The following is a 19,768-nucleotide window of genomic DNA, read 5'->3' as shown; positions in this document are numbered from 1 at the left end:
ATTATGTTGGAACGCTACATATTAGCTAGTGTGGTAATTTAGCATCATATGCATATTTGCGTAGGTTAGAGCATTTTCTTTAACTAGGAACCTGTTAGAGAGAAGTTGTCCTGTTCTTATGTATGCCGTGGTCTGAGCGGCGCTGTGAAATCAGTTGTCCCGTGTGATAGCACCACGCGATGAACGAGGTTGGCGGAGCCGAGCTGTGAGAGAGGGATACATTGAGCAATGTGGGTATGGCTGTGAGGGAGGTGATAAAAGGGGCCACCCATGGGGGTGCGGATTGCTACAGTGGGGGGGCAGTCAGTTAGATCGGAGACGTACCAGAAGAAGGTTGAGTTGGTGAATTGAGCCAGGAGCTCGTGGACTGCCTCTCTTTGCCCTCTTCCTTTGCCCCACTTGATATTCTCTCTATTGGATACCATGGCTGTGAGCTTGTCTGTGCTACTTGTGCGACCTAGTGGTTCCCAAGATAATTATTTTGTAGTTCGTGTTTATTATCGTATCGTTTTATGCCTTTTATCAGTTGCAAAATTGAAGATGTTTCAAGTATATTGGTTGGTCTTGTGCACTATTCTGTCTGTCTGTTTGTCAGGCTGTTTGTCGGTCTGTCAATCGCCGACAGGTCACAATTTTAAACCGATCTTCATGAAACTTCACCAGATGGTAGATTTCGTCAAAAGGAAGAAGCCTATTGGTTTTGAGGTCAAAGGTCATCTTGAGGTCAAATTTCTAAAATCATCAATTTTCATCTGATTGACTTGAAAATTAAACAGCAATTAAATATTGCATCACTGAATTGGGAAACCACCTATTTCTAAGGTCGTATGTCAACTCAAGGTCATACTCCTGAGCTTTGATTAAGATCGCCAATTTTAATCTTAATGAAATGGACAATTTGATGTATCCATGGCAACTTTTTTTTATTTTGGGGAGGGGTTGATTTTGTAAGTTTCGTGCTCTTCATGATGTCTTCTTGTTTATTTACTATTTTTATATTTTGTTATGGTGTACTTTTCTTGTCTGGATTCTCTGTTTTGGTTGGCCTAAGTCTTCTTTCAATAAACTGTTATTCCTCAAGTCGACGTGCCACCCGATAACTCAAGGAGTTGTGGACGGATTTGGACGAAACTTGGTGGCCAGGTTGGGCGTGTGACATGGCATAATTGATTCAATTTTGGTGAAGATTCGGATCCGGATCAGAGAATTTTTAAAGTGATTCTTCACCATTGAGTGATGGGGTTAAAAGAAACTTCTGGATGCATTCGGACGAAACTTGGTGGGCAAGTTGGGTTTGTGATAAGGAAGAGCTGATTCGATTTTGGTGAAAATCTGAATCCGGAACCAGACACGAGAATGTTTTAATTTTTTAAAGTGATTCTTCACCATTAAGCAATTGGCCCAAAAACTACATATAGCATGATATTTCAAAAAGTTGTGCATACTTTATGACAAAACTAGGTGGATGAGTTGGTCCAGGGACAAGAAGAAGCCGATTAGGTTTTGGTTCAGGTCAGAATCCCGATCTGGCCTATCAGTGGGATACACAACATAAACTGTTCAGCCAGGTGGAGGTACGCTCTCTACCGAGTCCCTTTCGAGTTGAAGCTGATTTCAGAGCATTATTAACCATGTTCGATCACGAGAAGTGCTATCCTCTTCTATCCTCACAAATTTTTTTCTCAAAGTGCATTTGTTTCTTCGATCAAATTGTTTATTTTCCTTTTTTGAGTTTGGCCGGATAACTTGTCATTTGGAAATATCAAAAGTGTCGATTTTCCCACAAGGCCACAACCACCTCCAGCATATTGCAGAAACATTCTACATGAACATTCTCAGCCTACAATGGAACCTACTCCATCGCTACAGTTTTGTTCTTTTATATTTGGTTTGTTGCAACATGCACAATGACCAATGTGATGAAGTAAGTTTAGCTTCTCAGCAATGCCAAAATGACTTCTTCTGACTTGTATTCTTTCTGTCATTGCAGTTTTGTTCAGTTTATATGCACCTGGATCTCACCTTCACTGTTCTTCCCTTTTGCCTCCTCAATCCCACTTAAGATTTCAAGAATATCCAAACAGGCCTGTGGAATGTGTCCCTTCATAAAGATGCAGGTAACAAGTGCATTTCAACACCTTTGTGATTTGTAAAAACATTATCCTAAGGCGGGTTGTTAAACTTGTTTTTTTCATTTACAGTGGTCTGAGGCTCATGGAGGAGCTTGTACTTAACTCACATTGCGGACAAGGACACGAGGAAACATCAGTGTACTTTTAGATGAAGGACATAGATATTAATGGACAATGGAGAAACATTGTGTATGGTCGAGGTGATTTGGACCATGGTTCCCTGCTTGATTAGCGAGTGGTTCTGATCAGAATTCCAAACAAGCCAACCCACCTCACCTGTGTCTTATTTGGAGAATCTCAGGTTTAATCAAATATGAAATACCTTTCTATCGTTAAGCTCATGAACGCTTCTCGACGGTTTCCACCTTTGTTGACGCATTTAACTTTATTAACTCAACTGGACTATGTCCAGCTGAGTTTTTGTCGACACCCAGTGTCCGTCGTCCGTCTGTCTGTCTGTCTGTCTGTTTGTCTGTCGTCTGTAAACAATTCGACGTCTACGCTCTAAAAGTCACAAATATTGATGAAATTTGATGAAACTTGTTACGCAGCATCTTTAAGACATAAACTAGTTTGGGATTGGATTTGGGCGTTTCACGCCCAAAAATGGGTGCGGCAGGGTGGCCATATTGAAAAATCAACTTTTGTCAATCTGGTACTTCCTAATGTAGCTAGAAGGCTGAAACTTGGTGTGTAGACAGTATGTAACAAACCTCAACACATATAATATTCTAACCATATTGATATAGACCAGTTGAGTTCAGGTTCCCTGGAACCTCTCTAGTTTATTTTTGGCTTGACTGTGATAAAGTAACACAAATGGCCCTTGGAACTTTGTAAGGATTTGTTGCGAGTCTGGAATAGGAGAAAAATAGAATGGTTTTCTGCATTTGTTTTTTTTAGACATGCGAGGGGGTTCTGGAGGAAATTTAAGTTTTCAAGCAAACAATTTGAGAGAGGCTCGGCTGACTTGGCTCAACCCTCATGTTTCCAAACCAACACTCCTTTGCTTTGCGGGGAAAAAATACTGGCAGATCAAGGTGGGTATCTTATACCTTTGGGAGTTTGTTTTCTCTGTACACAAGAAGGTAGACTGGGCAAAGAAATGTTTAAATGAGGACATTGTATGAAGCCACGTTGTGAAGTTTACCTGTAGATGCTGGTGGTTGTGTGCAGGTGCTAAAGAGTAATGTGGAAGTATATGAAAGGCAGGGAAGAGACGAACAAGAAGAGTGTTTGGAGATTGAGTATCATGAGGTAAGTACCTTCCTGATGTGTTCCTGTTTGAAAATTCCAAAACAGCAATGTACTCATTCATTGGAAAATTATTTTAACAGACATACGGTGGGGTGGGGGGGGGGGGGGGTTTGGAGGAGGATGGGGGGTACAAAAGATTGAAGGTGAGCAGAATGCATGCACCTTTTATTGAATCACAAGGGAGAGATTATTGTTGGTTGGGGGAGGGATGAAAAGGGTGGAATGGATAAGTTCAGATGACACTTTGAGACGAAAGCTCTGTGATGCTCTTATGATAAATGTGTAATAAAACAGCAGGTCATGTGCATCACCCTCTTGGTGGGGAATGTTAACTCTGTTCAAAGATCTGGTTTCCACAGTATCCAGGAGTGAAAGAAAGGAAGGAGGAATGCCAGAACACATTGCAAAGCCGTATGTTGTGAAAGTGTTCAAAAATACCTTGTAGTCTGGAAAAAGAGTCTCGGAGTATCGAGCAAGCACTTGGATGAGGAGATAGTTTCCTTTGTTTCTGGATTGAAAAGATTCCGGATTCTTGGAAATCCGATTTTACTGCATGGAAAAAGTGGTGGATGCAGGTGATGTCCAGTTAAAGGGATTGCACTTCTAAAGGGTGATCGCATAGATAAATTTGAGGGTTGGTTTGTAATCCTCGTTATCCTAAACGTCTCTTGAACAATTCCTCGTAATCATCTCCTTTCGTATGTATAAAGTCCTGTCTCCTTGAGGCGCTTCTCATAACTTGGTAGAACCAAACCCCAAATCAATCCAATCGTCCATGCTGAAACCTCTTTGTGGTAAGATGTCTTTCCTCAGCTGTGGTGACCAAAACTGCACACAATATTGTACGTCGGTGAGGCCTCCCAAATTCCTGTCCAAATTTCCGGTTAGTTTTTCCTGTGGATCGCTGGCACGGTGTTGTTTGCTTACACCCCATATTTTCGAAACCACCCCCAGATCCTTCTCGTGTGTCACCCGTTTCAAGATTGCCCCATTGCATTTTGTCCTCCATGTTTCTAATATTCTTACCAATTCCCAGCACTTTACATTTCTTAACATCAAACTGCATCTGCCAGTCAGTTGCACATGCCACAAAAGTGCCTAAAATTTCTTACATTTGATCACCTTTACAAAACCCCCAAGGTCTCCAAAACAATTGATGTTCAATCGACAGTTGTGCTTTCCCAAACTTGAGTGAATCGAAAAGATGAAAAGCAAGCACTACACAAACACACCAACACAGCACTGCACAATGGATCTTCTCTCCACTCCCTTCTCTGCTCCGCTTTTTACTTTTTTAATTTTTTTACATACTTGGGCTAAGGCTCATCATAGAGCTGACACACACACACACACACGGACATGTTGATGAGATAAACACTTAAAACAGCCACTGAGCTTGGGGGAAGTGCCGTCACTACCGTCACTACCGTCACTTCCCTTTCCTCAAGACATCACCATATGAAGTGACTTTTATTGGTGGTTCCATTTTTGTGTTCACGACCTGTATATGAGCCTTAACAACACACTTGTACTGAACAATACAACACATAACTATCACTCGAATAATTTTTTACGATCACCACCTTCTTAAACTGTCTGTCTCACCTCCAACCATGGTGTGCTCTGAAAATTTGGAAAGTTATCCATTCATTCCATTGTCCAAATCATTAATATAAGGTTACAAATAATATGGGTCCCTGAACTGAACCCTGAGGTACCCCACAACCATGAGGTGACCCTGCACTTAACCCAAATTACACACACTGATGCAGACAGGGAAGTGAGACAACACCAATTTCAGACACAGTTGTGTGACCTTGCGGGGAAGTGATCGAACTTCCTGTACCACTTTTGGTGCCATTGTTGCCATCTTGTGACGTAGCTCATCTCTCTTACCAGTGGGACCAATTAAGGAGAAATCTATCCCTACCGATCCCGACCAAATGGGATGTCAACCCATGGGGTTTGAGAATATATCACATTCTAATTAATACACTGCCATTGATTTTCGATTCTTACTTTGCTATTAATTTATTCTCTTGCATATTTGAAAATGCGTGCTTTAAATATTATTTGACTTTGTTTTACTCTCTGTTTTTTCTCATTCTCCACCATCCAACTACACCTGTGCCCACCCATTCCCTCCACCATTAGAGCCCAATGAGTTCAAAGCTTGAGCTCCATCTGCTCTTTCATGAGTTCTGGTTTATTCCCAGAAATGAATACGAGGTTTATGACGGGGAAACCGAAAATTTGGATAATCACACGGGTGGAGTGACGGATGATGGAGGAACCACGACAGGAGAAGATGAAGATGAAGGTGGAGTGCAAGGCAGGTTCCACAATGAGATTTGACACAGGAAGAGGTCATTTGGCCCATTGTGTCTGCACTCTATCAACACTACCAGTTAAATCCAACAGTTTATCTCCTTAATAAGGTTAAACAAAGCATTTTCCAACTAATATTCACAAGACAGTAATTAGCTGGTGCGGGAAACGAAAAACGGGGTTATGCAAAGGGTTAACTTTGTCTGTCTTTTTGTCTGTCTGTCTGTCTGTCTACAAACGTTAGTTTTTGATTGAGGAACTACTACACTTACTTTCAGTTGAAGGTTATATTTTGAAAAAGAAGCGGAACATAAACTTACAGTTCAGCAATACTTTAGCTCTGAATTTGACAAATTGTACGGCATCTTGTCCTGATCGTGCATGTGCAGAAGGGGAGATAATGTTTTTGTCTGTCTGTTTGAAATTCATTTTAAAGAGGAAACATACTGTTTTTAAAATCATAAAGGATACAAACAACAGGTATCAATAACTATTCTAACATGTTAAATGAGGTGGGGGTAAAAGACGCTGCATCAATGGCGGAAAACTTCTAACAAAAAATAAATAAATTCTCCAACCTTTAAAATGTATATTTTACTTCAATGGAATTATATACTGTACCTGAACACTGGAGAACACAAATTGTCTCATTGGCACTTTCAAAACCTGGCAGTTTAGCACTACCTGGACAATATTGTTTCGGATTTGACTCCAACAGGGGACGTGAGTAGAAGTTCCCAGCCGACGACCCTGAAACCGACAAAGCGCGGATAACTCTGTGGCTTGACGGGTTGCTAGGCAACCACGGACACCGTCTGAGACACTTAATTTAAGAAGGGTCCAGAAATCAAATCCCGCCTTTCCTTCCTGGCAAATTAATCACCCCAGATAATGACTGCGCTTCCCAACGCTCCACTGCTATTCATCAAAACGTCTGAGCGATACTGCAAGTGGGACATTGGCTTTCGCTGATGAAACGGCGGGGCTGAACTCCCTGTAACTATTCACACACTATGTTCTAGCCAATAGAATATGACAATCAGGCAATTTGGAAAATCAAGGAAGCCCCCCCTCGATTTATATGAAACAGTTTCTCTGTATGCAACTTTAACACAGGGACTAAAAATTTGTTTCTTTGCTTCTACTGGACGAAATTGGCTGCAAATTTCAGAAGTAAATGCTTTGTACGTCGAGTCAATATGGTTCAAATTTCAGCAACGGCTGTTTCCACATTCTTGAGTTATTAACAAAACCCTCAAAATCAACATTGATGTCTGTCAATCTGTCCGTCCATCCGTCCGTCCATCCGCCCAGAATGTGTTGGCGCTCATATCTCAAAGGCTATACATTGAAACGAGCTGAAACCTGGACTATACATCGGCCAATACGTCTAATTAATGGCTTTCAAAACAAAATCCAAATCTGCGACAAAATCCAAATCTGCACGCATTGAGGAGGTCTAAAGGGGGAGGGGGGGAGGTTGATCCCCCCAAATAGGTATTTGCTCTCTTCTCTGAAACGACACACATGATTTTGGCCACAAGCTTCATATGTGATGCCAAAACGAAGGTGTATATATTTGTATATACTGTGGGACCCCACTATTTGTGGGGGATACATTCCTGGAAAATCCACGAACGGCGAAACCGCGAATAGCTGGGCATTGTTTCAATGGAAAAAGGGGGCATTGGTTCCCAAATCGTGAAAATCCACGAATCGTGAAGAACAAACCACGAATGTCGGCAATAATCCACGAATGTCAATGAAAATCCACGAATGCATGCTATGCCATTGTTTCAATGGGGAAAAGGGAAACAGCTAATTGCACTAATAGATACTGTGGAGTATTTTCATTATGTACAGTAACTCGTGGGGATAACATGTTATGCAGCTGGTGGGATATCCCGCGAAGCAATGTTTACCTGTGAACGGCGTCAGGATATCACGTGAAGCTATTCACAGTGTGAATGACGGGATATACCGCGAAACATTGTTTACATGTGAACGGTGTAATATCACGTGAAGCTGTTCACAGTGTTAATGACGGGATATCCCGCAAAAGCCATGAAAACGCGAAACACATGGCAGCGAACACAGGAGCAGGTCATGATCACGGCTCGTAGAAGATGTTTTTTTGCACATGTCCAGCTGCTTTATGCAAGGTTGGTGAAAGATGGGTTTCATCAATGTGTCAAGCTCATGGCTCGTGAAAAATTTTTTTCGCACCCATGAAAAACCGCAAATTCGTGGAACATGGCCGTGAATAGAAAAAAAGCTGCGAATTTGCGGGACACTTTTCCGCGAATAGAGAAACAGGTCGCGTTTTATCAACCGCGAATACGCGGAACCGCGAATAGCGGGGTCCGATGGTATTTCATTTTAAAGCAACAACTTTGGTACTGAGGTGGAATTTGTTTTGAAAGCCATTAATTAGACGAATTGGCCAATGTACAGTCCAAGTTTCAGCTAGTTTCAATGTATTGTCCTTGAGATATGAGCGCCAACACTTTTATGGTGGGCGGACGGACGGACTGACAGACACCAACTTGAATTCGGGGGTTTTCTTAATAAAATTCAAGAAGGCATCCACGGACATTGCTGAAATTTGGAAGACATTACCTCGACATAGACAGTATTTACTTCTGAAATTTGCAGCCAATTTCGTCCAATAGAAGCAGGGAAACGAATTGCAATCGCCCTACACCTGGCAAATACAATCCATCTACTTCTTCATGCAGCTGTATGGATCAAATGGGCACCCCCTTTATATGAAGTTTTCTCGAGCATTACTTGGTTCCTCATAAGAACACAAGGGTGGTACAGCATGCACACAATCTTTTTTGAATGTCCCTTCTTTTTTGTTGTTTGGCATTTCCGACAAGCTATGGAATATCCCTTTTTTCTATAGTTTGCCACATGGCGCATACCATATAAAGGGGCCTTTTCTATGCCCCTGGCATTTTTCCCAAGAATAGTTTATATAATTTAACAAGGAGCACATATTTACAAGAAATGTCATGGAAGAAAGCTCTTACCCCAATCACAGAAGCCCAGTCTTAGTCACAATTCTACAACTCAGGTGTCTCAGTCATTCCAGGGAAACGAGGTAAGGAAGAGGTACAGAGAGAAGTAGAAAGAAGTTTGAGGTGTGTTTGCGCTCTCTCCCTCACCGGACGTACCCAGAGGGCTTATGCTGTCCGAATGAAAGAGAGGGGGGAATAAGAGGTGAGTACAGAGTGTAATGCCAAGTGTAAGGAGAGATGCAAATGGTGAATGCGTGCAGTGCTCTGAGGAAACTGTGAAGTGAGTAAGCCAGCCCTGACAGGGACAAGGGCTTCTCCTTGATGCTTTGTGTGTTCAAAGGGAACTAATTAGATTTTGGGAAAGCAAGAGAGAGATGGCGTAAATCAGTGTTTATGTACCACCAAGGCATTTAGGAATTCTCTGCGGGCTGGCTCGTTCCATGCACGGAACCTCCCTCGCTCACACGCTCCACCAATCCTCTGGTCACCAGCTTGCTTGTCTCAGATCCCAGGCCTGCCAATATCAACGATCTGCTCAAATCTCCCGACTTATAAAGCCCAAGGAGAAGCGTGGCATGGGGATTGAGCAATCCCCTTTCTGTGCTCCCGAACGCTGCCTTGGTGTTTCTGACGTCTGCCTCTCTGTCGATGGAATGTGCCAGAACAGTTGCCTCATTGGCCCACCCTGTATCTAGGCACCACTCATTGGTTGCACCCAGCTCCTGCAACACTGCTGGAGATAATGTTATGATATCTCTATCTGGGGGAGCATGGGGCGATTGGGGCCTTTGGTGGAGTCTCTTCTCCACCCTTCTCCTCCCACCCCCCTGCTGCGTGGTTCTCCCCTGCACTGTCCTTTATGCTGCTCTTTTATGGATTGCTGGCTCGTACTGTTGGTTTCGCAATGTTGAGTCTTGTAAAGCATGTATGGATGTGGAGAGAGAGAGAGAGAGAGAGAGAGAGAGAGAGAGAGAGAGAGAGAGAGAGAGAGAGAGAGAGAGAGAGAGAGAGAGAGAGACTTTTGTATCTTTTTATTATAAAAATAGAAAAAGAAAACCCCCAAATAGGGGTCACATTGTCATTTCAAGCAGAGAAACAAGCAAAAAAATATTAATACAGTAAAATACAGTAAAAATTATGCACAAAACATTTCACAAAACAGTAAACGTTTCTCCAGGATTTTACAAATGACTTCTTTCACGCACCATTTGGTCTCAAACTGTGGCAGCCTTCCTGTTATGGAGAAAAAGGCAAAGTCTAACTTTACACGGCTCGTCACAAGATTTTTAAACAAGAATAAGGCATTTTCCTCATTAGCTCCGGGATCATCAACTTTTCTTTTTCTTGATTTATACACTGCCATTTTTGCCTGTGCAAGCAGGAAATTACCTAACACATCATTCATATTCTTGTGTGAGATGTCTAAGCCATAAATGAAAACACAAGTGTTGAAAACCAAGCCAATCCTGCCAAAACAATTCTTAAGAAAGATAAATAAAGGAGCCAACCGTTGACATTCAACATAAATATGAAAGAGGTTTTCAGGTCTTTTACAAAAGGGACATTCATCTGCTAGGAGACTTGAGAAGCGGTGCAGCAAGTGGTTAGAGGGGAGGATCCAGTGTGCAAGTCTCCATTGGAGGTCACCATGTCGTGGCGGCACAGGAGGATGATAGAATCCTTTCCAATTAGGAAAATATGGGGGGGAACAAGGTAAGAGGTCTCTCCATCGAACCCTCCGCTGTGTCATTTGCCCTTGCAAAAGGAAACTTACGCAACCCAAATAGAGGTCTTTTTGTTTCGGAACCCCATTGAATCCTATGCTAAAGGGGGTACACGGAGGAGAGTTGGCAAGAGAAAACTTGCAAATAAGTTCAGGAAAGGTAGCAGGAGAGGCACCTTGTTCGTTGTCTGCTTGGACTTGCTCCCAGTTAGGTGCAAGCTGTACATAGGTATGAAGCACACAGCGTAGCATACGTGCCACAACTCTGGAGGATCGCACGCCAACCAGGCTTGCCAATGCATCAGCTCCGATCCAACTGCCACTTGGGCTTAAAAGATCGGCGACCGATTTTATGTTCTTCGCGACAAAGCGTTGAACGAGGCACCTATCAGCAGGCATATCATGGAAAATTGAATTGTAAAACAAAGGTTCCATCAAGAACATTTGCTTTGTGTATGAATGCGTAGCTCTTGTTGTTGTTAGAGTTCGCCATGCGTTTAGTACACTTTGATAAAACCTGGAGAGGGGAGACATATCAAGATGCGAGAGATCCATCAAGAATATAGCGTGGTCATAGCCTAGTCTCCCCGCCTGCTGCAAAAGGCGACGAGCGACGCCGACCCAAGGTGGAGAGGGGTGCATGTACAGCATGCGTAGAGCAACCGAGAGTCGAAAGGCCATTAACCGGCTCTTTATGTCAACCAGGCCTTGGCCTCCATCGGTCAGTGGCAAGCTGAGGACCTCGGGTCGCAACCAGTGCTTTCCATCCCAGAAGAAAGACACAAAGCACTTCTGGAGCTGTTGAAGCAACACTACCGGAGGGTGCAGCACAAAGAACCTGTGCCATAGGGTAGAGGCCACCAAACTGTTGATCACCAAGACCCTTCCACGATAAGACAGTTGTGTTATCAGATTTCTCCATTTTTGCAGTTTCCCTTCAACAAGATCCAACAGACCAGCCCAATTCTTTGCTACTGTGGCGTCATTACCCAAGAACACTCCAAGGTATTTCACGCCATCAGTGGCCCATGCAAGAGGAGCAGGAAGTTTGGGTGCCGAGTGACATGACGGACCAAGCCAAATGGCGCTCGTTTTCTCCCAATTCACTTTGGCTGAAGAAGCCTTTTCAAACACGGATAGACAATAACGGACAACGTTAATGTCATTGAGGTTCCGCACAAAAACACACACATCATCAGCATATGCCAGCACCTTAATGGGCCGTTCAAGATGAGAAAAACCAACCCCGGTTAGTCTAGCACGCAAATAACCCAGTAAGGGTTCGATGGAGAGAGCATAGAGCAAGCCAGAGAGGGGGCAACCTTGTCGAATTCCCCTGTTGACAGGCAAGGGTGTAACAAGTCCATTGTTTATCTTAAGCACACTAGAGATATTGTTATACAGTATCTTAATGTAAGAAATGAAGGTCGGACCAAGTCCAAACCGTTCAAGCACTTTGAAGAGGTACCGATGATCGACGCGGTCAAAGGCCTTCTCCTGATCAAGGAGAAGGAGTCCCAAATCTGTGGGGTTTTCTTTGCACAGTTCAATCATGTCTCTTACGAGGGAGATGTTGTCATAGATGGAGCGCTTGGGTACACAATAACATTGGTCTTCTTTCAACAATGAGGAGAGATGAGGAGTAAGTCGCAATGCCAGGGCTTTTGAGAATACTTTATAGTCTGTGCATAGCAAAGAGATTGGGCGCCAGTTTTTAATATAGAGCAAGTCTCCTTTCTTTGGAATGAGGGTGAGAATAGCCCGTCGGCAACTCTGAGGGAGCTCTCCAAGCTGGCAGCTTGCGTTCAAGGTGTTGAGGAGTTCGGGACCCAGTAGATGCCAGAATTTATTATAAAATTCAGTTGTGAGTCCGTCCAATCCGGGCGCTTTCCCAACAGCAAGGCTGTGCAGAGCGGCGCCAAGTTCGTCCAAGGTAATGGGCCCCTCCAGGTAGGAACGTCCACCCTCACACAACACTGGCAGCCCTACGGAGATAGAGGCGACACTGACGGGATTTATTTGCTCCATCGAGTATATTTTCGAGAAATATTCCTTTGTGAAAAGTTTAATAACTGATTGGTTGAAAGTGATGGATGAGTCTGCCAAACGCAGTTGAGAGAGCTGTTTGTTCGGAAGGCGTTTCTCTAAGGAAAAAAAATACTTAGTTGGTATGTCTGTCTCGTTAAGGTGCTGCACCCTCATCCGAACTAGGGCACCACGTGCATTCCTCTCAGTTATTTCTTTCAATAAAGACTGTTTTTCGGTTAAGGCTCTTTGCACATTATTATTTTGTCCTGTGACCCTCTGAAGATGTAAAATCTCTGATTGCAATAATTTCCTTGCTTCATAATCAGCCCTTTTTGAGAAGCTCTGGTATTGTTGGCAGAAGCCTTTGATTTGGGTTTTTACTAGATCCCACCACACCAGTGGGTTAACAGAACAGCTTAGCTTCCGTTCCAAGAGATCTGTCCAGAAAGATTCAAAAGCCTGAATAAAGTTGAAGTCTTCTATTAAACTATTGTTGAACTTCCAGTGAGAACTCCCTGGACACGGTTTCGAGAGTTGAACGAATGCTCGAGCTAGGAAGTGATCGGAGAAACCGGAAGGCACGATGTCAGATTTGCAAACTCCATGTAACAGGTGAGAATTTACATAAATGCGATCAAACCTCGCAAGTGAGATGTGGTTGTTGGAACAACGACACCATGTGTAGGATTGTTCGGAAGGGTGTTGCAAGCGCCAGACATCATGGAGATTATATTTTGCGATGATATTTGCAAAGAGTTTTGCGGTACATGGTTGAGGTTCCGGCCCGTTTCGGTCGCATGAGGCATTAACAGTACAGTTAAAATCGCCACCAATAATTAGACAAGTCTGCAGATCCAGTGTTTGGAGGAACTTTCTCAGTTCAGCAAAGAAGGAGATCCGCTCACCATTTTTGCTTGGAGCATACACATTAAGGATTGTAAACTTGACCTGATTGAGATAGAAGGTCACAGAGGCAAGATGGCCATCAATGATATTCGCAAATTGAAGCGAGGATGGTTGGAAATGTTTCCCTAAGACAAACATGATTCCTGCCTTAGACGAGGAGCTGTTACTAAAGAAACACTCCTTATCCATAATGAGCCGCCACTGGGCCTGAACAGATCTGACAGCGTGGGTCTCCTGCAACAACGCTATGTCGAGACCGTTTGCGTTTATCAGCTGCTTGATCTGGATCTGGCGGAGTGAACTTCCACCACCATTGACATTTACTGTTCCAATCTTGAAACTCACCATGAATTAACTTAGAGTCTTTTTCGTCTTGGCGATCAATTTTCTTAAACGGTGACAATGTGTCTGAGGAAAGTTGAATAAGTCAGGCCTGCGTATAATAGCCTGAGCACACTCAAGGAAGGACGGTAAATCGGGAAAGTATTCTGTTAGGTTTATACTGCGTTTCCTGTACGTATTTTGCAAGAAAAGTCGTATTTGTTCAGGGGAAGTAGGACCTAGACTGGTAGGTTTCTCCATTGCTTCCACCTGGCTGTTTGCTTCCTCCAGGTCAGATTCGTCGGAGTCAGTTTTAATTTCCGAATCACACAAGCTTGTATAATCCTGCATGTCGCTGCTGTCATCAATATTGGCACACGGACCTGCACTAGTTGTAACATCTGTGTGCTCTCCCACCGTGGGAACATTGCTTTGAGGAATAACAGCAATAATCTGTGGATTTTGTGAAACAGAAACAGCATCAGCAGATGCAGCGATGTTGCTTCCCCCGACTGCAACAACCTCCGATGGTGTGGCGGTATCTAGCAGAATAGGAGTCTCTTGCAAGATATTGATTCCTGCGATTCCAGCTTCACCCGGTGATGAAGTGAGAGCAGTAACTGGGACAGTTTCGCTATTTTCTGCTGGCGGGAATTCAGCATCATCATGCTCAGGATTAACATTTTCCAAAGTGACAGCAAGTTCATCACCAGTGGCCTCGGCAGGTTCATCACCAATGGTCTCAGCAGGTTCATCACCAGTGGTCTCGGCAGGTTCATCACCAGTGGTCTCGGCAGGTTCATCACCAATGGTCTCAGCAGGTTCATCATCCATGGTCTCGACAGGTTCATCACCAGTGGTCTCAGCAGGTTCATCACCAGTGGTCTCAGCAAAATCATCAGAGGACTTTCCAATAGCCGAGTCCGTAACAGGTGAGACGATTCCATTTGATTTGTTAACAGGTAAACCAGTCCCTGCATGTGGAACGTCTATGTCCTCACATGAAAGGGGGCCGAACTTGTTGGCTGTAGGTACAGGGTTTGTCCCAGGTAAGCCTTGTAGAGTGGCATCGGTCACGACTGGGGGGGTGTTACCGACAGGTTGCTTATTGTTAAATGCTGCCTTTTTCTGAGTTAAATGACCGTCGGGAAGGGTCTTTCTCTTTCTTGACGGAACAATGGTGAAACCATCCCCGACGTTCGTTGTGCTGTTTGGATCATCGGGATGGGAAGGCTGAGCGTTATTGCCGGACATGGAAGATGTTCCCTTCACAGCCGAAGCAAAAGATGAAGAAGAAGAACCCTTGTTGTTTACGTGGTTTGTCCCATCGTTCGACGAAGCCGTTTTTGGGCAAGAGCGTTTCAGGTGTCCGAATTTACCACATTCAAAACATTTCAAGGTATCAGTGGTTACGTATAATTGGTAATCATGATTATCAATTTTGAATTTCAAAACAATGTTCAGCGTTCTTTCGACGTTAGAAGGAGGAAGTACAAGATAAGCTTGTCTCCTGAAAGACATCACATGTTTAGCCCGGTCGTCCTGGCAACGTAAAGGTAACATCGTGACATGCGAAACCACAGTACCATAACGAGATAGTTCGGAGACCAGTCTCTCGTTCTTCAGGAATGGAGGACAGTTCGAGATGATGACCTTAACGGCTGGAGTGTCGAGAGGGGACACGAGTACGAAATGTCCGTCATCTGTCGATAATCCTGTACGTACAATCTCGTGAACCAGTTCAGCCTCGGATACGAAAATAACGACACGTTTGTTCATTCGTGAGGCCGCGCGAACTTTATCAATACCGATTATGTTGCCCACAGCGATAACGAGGTCTTCGACACTGACCTCGTTCGGTGGGACACAAACAACGCCATGTCTACGAGTTAACGCTTCATATGCTGCGTAACGCGAAAACGAGGTCATAATTTACAGGGGACGAGGGGGGGGGGTGGGACAGGGGACGAGGGGGGGTGGGACAGGGGACGAGGGGGGGGGGGGACGAGGGGGGGGACGAGGGACGGGGGACGAGGGACGGGGGAAGGGGGACGAGGGACGGGGGAAGAGGGACGAGGGACGAAGGACGAGGGACGGGGGACGGGGGCGAGGGACGGGGGACGGGGGGGGGGCGGGGGGGGGGGACGAGGACGGGAGAGTGAATATCGCTCTCGAACAGTGATTAATTAATTACGAGCCGAGACAGATTTTCAAAGGCGAAAAACAAACACAGCTGGTGGAGAAAAAGCGATCAGCCGGAGGACGGGATGGGCCGCCGATTAATGCAAAAGTTATCCACAAACAGCTGCGGGCTCTCTTTCTCTCTCTCAGAACGGAAAAGGAAACAAAGGACACGGAGTGAATATAAATACAAACGAGGTAAGAAAAGGGAATCGAGGAGGGAAAAGGGAGGCAGAGGGGGATGGGGGAGGCCGAAGCCCCGAAGTGTTGGGTCTGATCAAAGGGGAGGGGTTGGGGCACAAATGCAGAGTAAGGATGTAAAGATAAACGAACAGGGGGAAGGAAAAGGTGAGATACGACGTGGAAAGGGACAAAAGAGTAGAACAGCAGAGCAGCTCGTACCTCACCACACATGCACAGCCACCATCTTGCCGCGCCCAAACACACCGACAGCCAGCAGAGGGCGCGCGAGAGAGAGAGAGAGAGAGAGAGAGAGAGAGAGAGAGAGAGAGAGAGAGAGAGAGAGAGAGAGAGAGAGAGAGAAAGAGAAAGAGAAAGGGAAAGGGGAAAGGGAAAGGGGTTTGAGTCTTCCACAAAACACACCACATTTTCCTTTTCCACTGGTATGAGGGGAGAGGTAATTTAGCCACATAATATACTACGGATATATCTACACTTGGGATTTTTCATTTTTTTGCTCTGTGCCTCCCTGGGGGTAATTCTGTGGTAATTCTGTGAATTTGAATCAACTGTACAGGTCAGCACTCTGTTGCAGGGCCACGCAATGATTGCCCTGAATCTCCATCCAAATATTAATCTTAACTTGTACCTTCCCTCCTTTCCTCAGATTCTAATCCTGGGTGTGAATTGTCAGGAGAAGTATTAGTGAAGAAAAACCTGACTCTTTCTTCTCGTTTTTTCACTGCAGTACGTACACGTGTGCGATGATGTCTGAAAATAAACTGACATAAAACACACACACACACCCACACCTCGATTTCTGAATGTACATGACAGCCCGATTTGCCCAGTCGCGTGAACTCATAAATGATTGTTTTGAACCTTTTATGTTGCTCCTCATGATGTCATGTGGCCTAAATAATGTTTTTCTCATTTAAGATAAAAAAATATCTTGTACACAATGTCTTGATATAAAGAAGTGAAGTTTTCCGATGTTTTCATGTGCATGTGGTGAACAAATGCGTGACAACGTTGGTGCAACTACTCACTCTAACTTTCTCACTTCCAGTACAATTATAATAAATTACAAAGTCACCAATTAATATGCTTATGTGGAAAACGTGCATGTGTTTGTTTGTTTGTGTGTCCACACCGAATATGCTAATGTAGGCCGCAAACGCCACCTCGTAGTTGTCAGCAGTACACGTTCTTTTTTTTAAAGTATGTGCAATTTGAATGTGAGTACATCTATAATATGTATGTACAATTAGAATGTGAGTATGTCTATGAAGTATGTACAATTTCAATGTGAGTATGTCTATGAAGTATGTACAATTAAAATGTGAGTACGTCTATGAAGTATGTACAATTTCAATGTGAGTATGTCTATGAAGTATGTACAATTAGAATGTGAGTATGTCTATGAAATATGTACAATTAGAATGTGAGTACATCTATAATGTATGTACAATTAGAATGTGAGTACGTCTATGAAGTATGTACAATTTCAATGTGAGTATGTCTTTGAAGTATGTACAATTAGAATGTGAGTACGTCTATGAAGTATGCACAATTTGAATGTGAGTATGTCTATGAAGTATGCACAATTCGAATGTGAGTATGTCTATGAAGTATGTACATTGTACAATTTGAATGTGAGTACGTCTATGAAGTATGTACAATTAGAATGTGAGTACGTCTATGAAGTATGTACAATTAGAATGTGAGTACGTCTATGAAGTATGTACAATTAGAATGTGAGTACGTCTATGAAGTATGTACAATGAGAATGTGAGTACGTCTATGAAGTATGTGTTATTATGATGTGAGTACGTCGATAAAGTATGTATTATTATGATGTGAGTACGTCGATAAAGTATGTATTATTATGATGTGAGTACGTCGATAAAGTATGTATTATTATGATGTGAGTACGTCAATAAAGTATGTATTATTATGATGTGAGTACATCGATAAAGTATGTATTATTATGATGTGAGTACGTCGATAAAGTATGTATTATTATGATGTGAGTACGTCGATAAAGTATGTATTATTATGATGTGAGTACGTCAATAAAGTATGTATTATTATGATGTGAGTACATCTATAAAGTATGTATTATTATGATGTGAGTACATCCATAAAGTATGTGTTATTATGATGTGAGTACATCAATAAAGTATGTATTATTATGATGTGAGTACATCTATAAAGTATGTATTATTATGATGTGAGTACATCTATAAAGTATGTATTATTATTATGTGAGTACGTCTATAAAGTATGTATTATTATGATGTGAGTACGTCGATAAAGTATGTATTATTATGATGTGAGTACGTCGATAAAGTATGTATTATTATGATGTGAGTACGTCGATAAAGTATGTATTATTATGATGTGGGTACGTCGATAAAGTATGTATTATTATGATGTGAGTACGTCTATAAAGTATGTATTATTATGATGTGAGTACATCTATAAAGTATGTATTATTATTATGTGAGTACGTCTATAAAGTATGTATTATTATGATGTGAGTACGTCGATAAAGTATGTATTATTATGATGTGAGTACGTCGATAAAGTATGTATTATTATGATGTGAGTACGTCGATAAAGTATGTATTATTATGATGTGGGTACGTCGATAAAGTATGTATTATTATGATGTGAGTACATCGATAAAGTATGTATTATTATGATGTGAGTACATCTATAAAGTATGTATTATTATGATGTGAGTACATCTATAAAGTATGTATTATTATGATGTGAGTACATCCATAAAGTATGTATTATTATGATGTGAGTACATCTATAAAGTATGTATTATTATGATGTGAGTACATCGATAAAGTATGTATTATTATGATGTGAGTACATCTATAAAGTATGTATTATTATGATGTGAGTACATCTATAAAGTATGTATTATTATGATGTGAGTACGTCTATAAAGTATGTATTATTATGATGTGAGTACGTCAATAAAGTATGTATTATTATTATGTGAGTACGTCGATAAAGTATGTATTATTATGTTGTGAGTACGTCTATAAAGTATGTATTATTATGTTGTGAGTACGTCTATAAAGTATGTATTATTATTATGTGAGTACGTCTATAAAGTATGTATTATTATGATGTGAGTACGTCGATAAAGTATGTATTATTATGATGTGAGTACGTCTATAAAGTATGTATTATTATGATGTGAGTACGTCTATAAAGTATGTATTATTATGATGTGAGTACGTCGATAAAGTATGTATTATTATGATGTGAGTACGTCGATAAAGTATGTATTATTATGATGTGGGTACGTCGATAAAGTATGTATTATTATGATGTGGGTACGTCGATAAAGTATGTACAATTATAATGTGAGCACATCTATAAAGTATGTATTATTATGATGTGAGTACGTCGATAAGGTATGTATTATTATGATGTGAGTACGTCGATAAAGTATGTATTATTATTATGCGAGTACGTCGATAAAGTATGTATTATTATGTTGCGAGTACGTCGATAAAGTATGTATTATTATGATGCGAGTACGTCGATAAAGTATGTATTATTATGATGCGCGTACGTCGATAAAGTATGTATTATTATGATGTGAGTACGTCGATAAAGTATGTATTATTATGATGCGAGTATGTCGATAAAGTATGCACAAT

General features: G+C 42.2%; 2 protein-coding genes across 12 annotated transcripts in view; one reads left to right on the top strand and one right to left on the bottom strand.

Moving 5' to 3' along the window:
* Window positions 1–19,768, bottom strand: part of LOC137410750 (uncharacterized) — a 660,974-nt gene that overhangs the window by 235,414 nt on the left and 405,792 nt on the right. The gene's annotated exons all lie outside the window — the stretch shown is intronic.
* The window catches only part of LOC137431107 (complement factor H-like), a 287,920-nt gene that overhangs the window by 179,614 nt on the left and 88,538 nt on the right, over window positions 1–19,768 (top strand). For all 11 annotated transcript variants that reach the window (XM_078781438.1, XM_078781448.1, XM_078781441.1 and 8 more), the window contains 5 exons: window positions 2,064–2,117; window positions 3,036–3,172; window positions 3,309–3,389; window positions 5,544–5,721; window positions 16,747–16,826. In XM_078781438.1, the coding sequence (XP_078637564.1) occupies window positions 2,064–2,117; window positions 3,036–3,172; window positions 3,309–3,389; window positions 5,544–5,721; window positions 16,747–16,826 (530 nt within the window). The remainder of the gene's footprint in view (window positions 1–2,063; window positions 2,118–3,035; window positions 3,173–3,308; window positions 3,390–5,543; window positions 5,722–16,746; window positions 16,827–19,768) is intronic.

Source organism: Myxine glutinosa, chromosome 7 (genome assembly GCF_964187855.1).
Source record: "Myxine glutinosa chromosome 7, kmMyxGlut1.1, whole genome shotgun sequence".
Classification (NCBI taxonomy): Eukaryota; Metazoa; Chordata; class Myxini; order Myxiniformes; family Myxinidae; genus Myxine; species Myxine glutinosa.
Note: the sequence above shows the minus strand (reverse complement) of the source record. Positions and strands in the feature narration are given on the sequence as shown.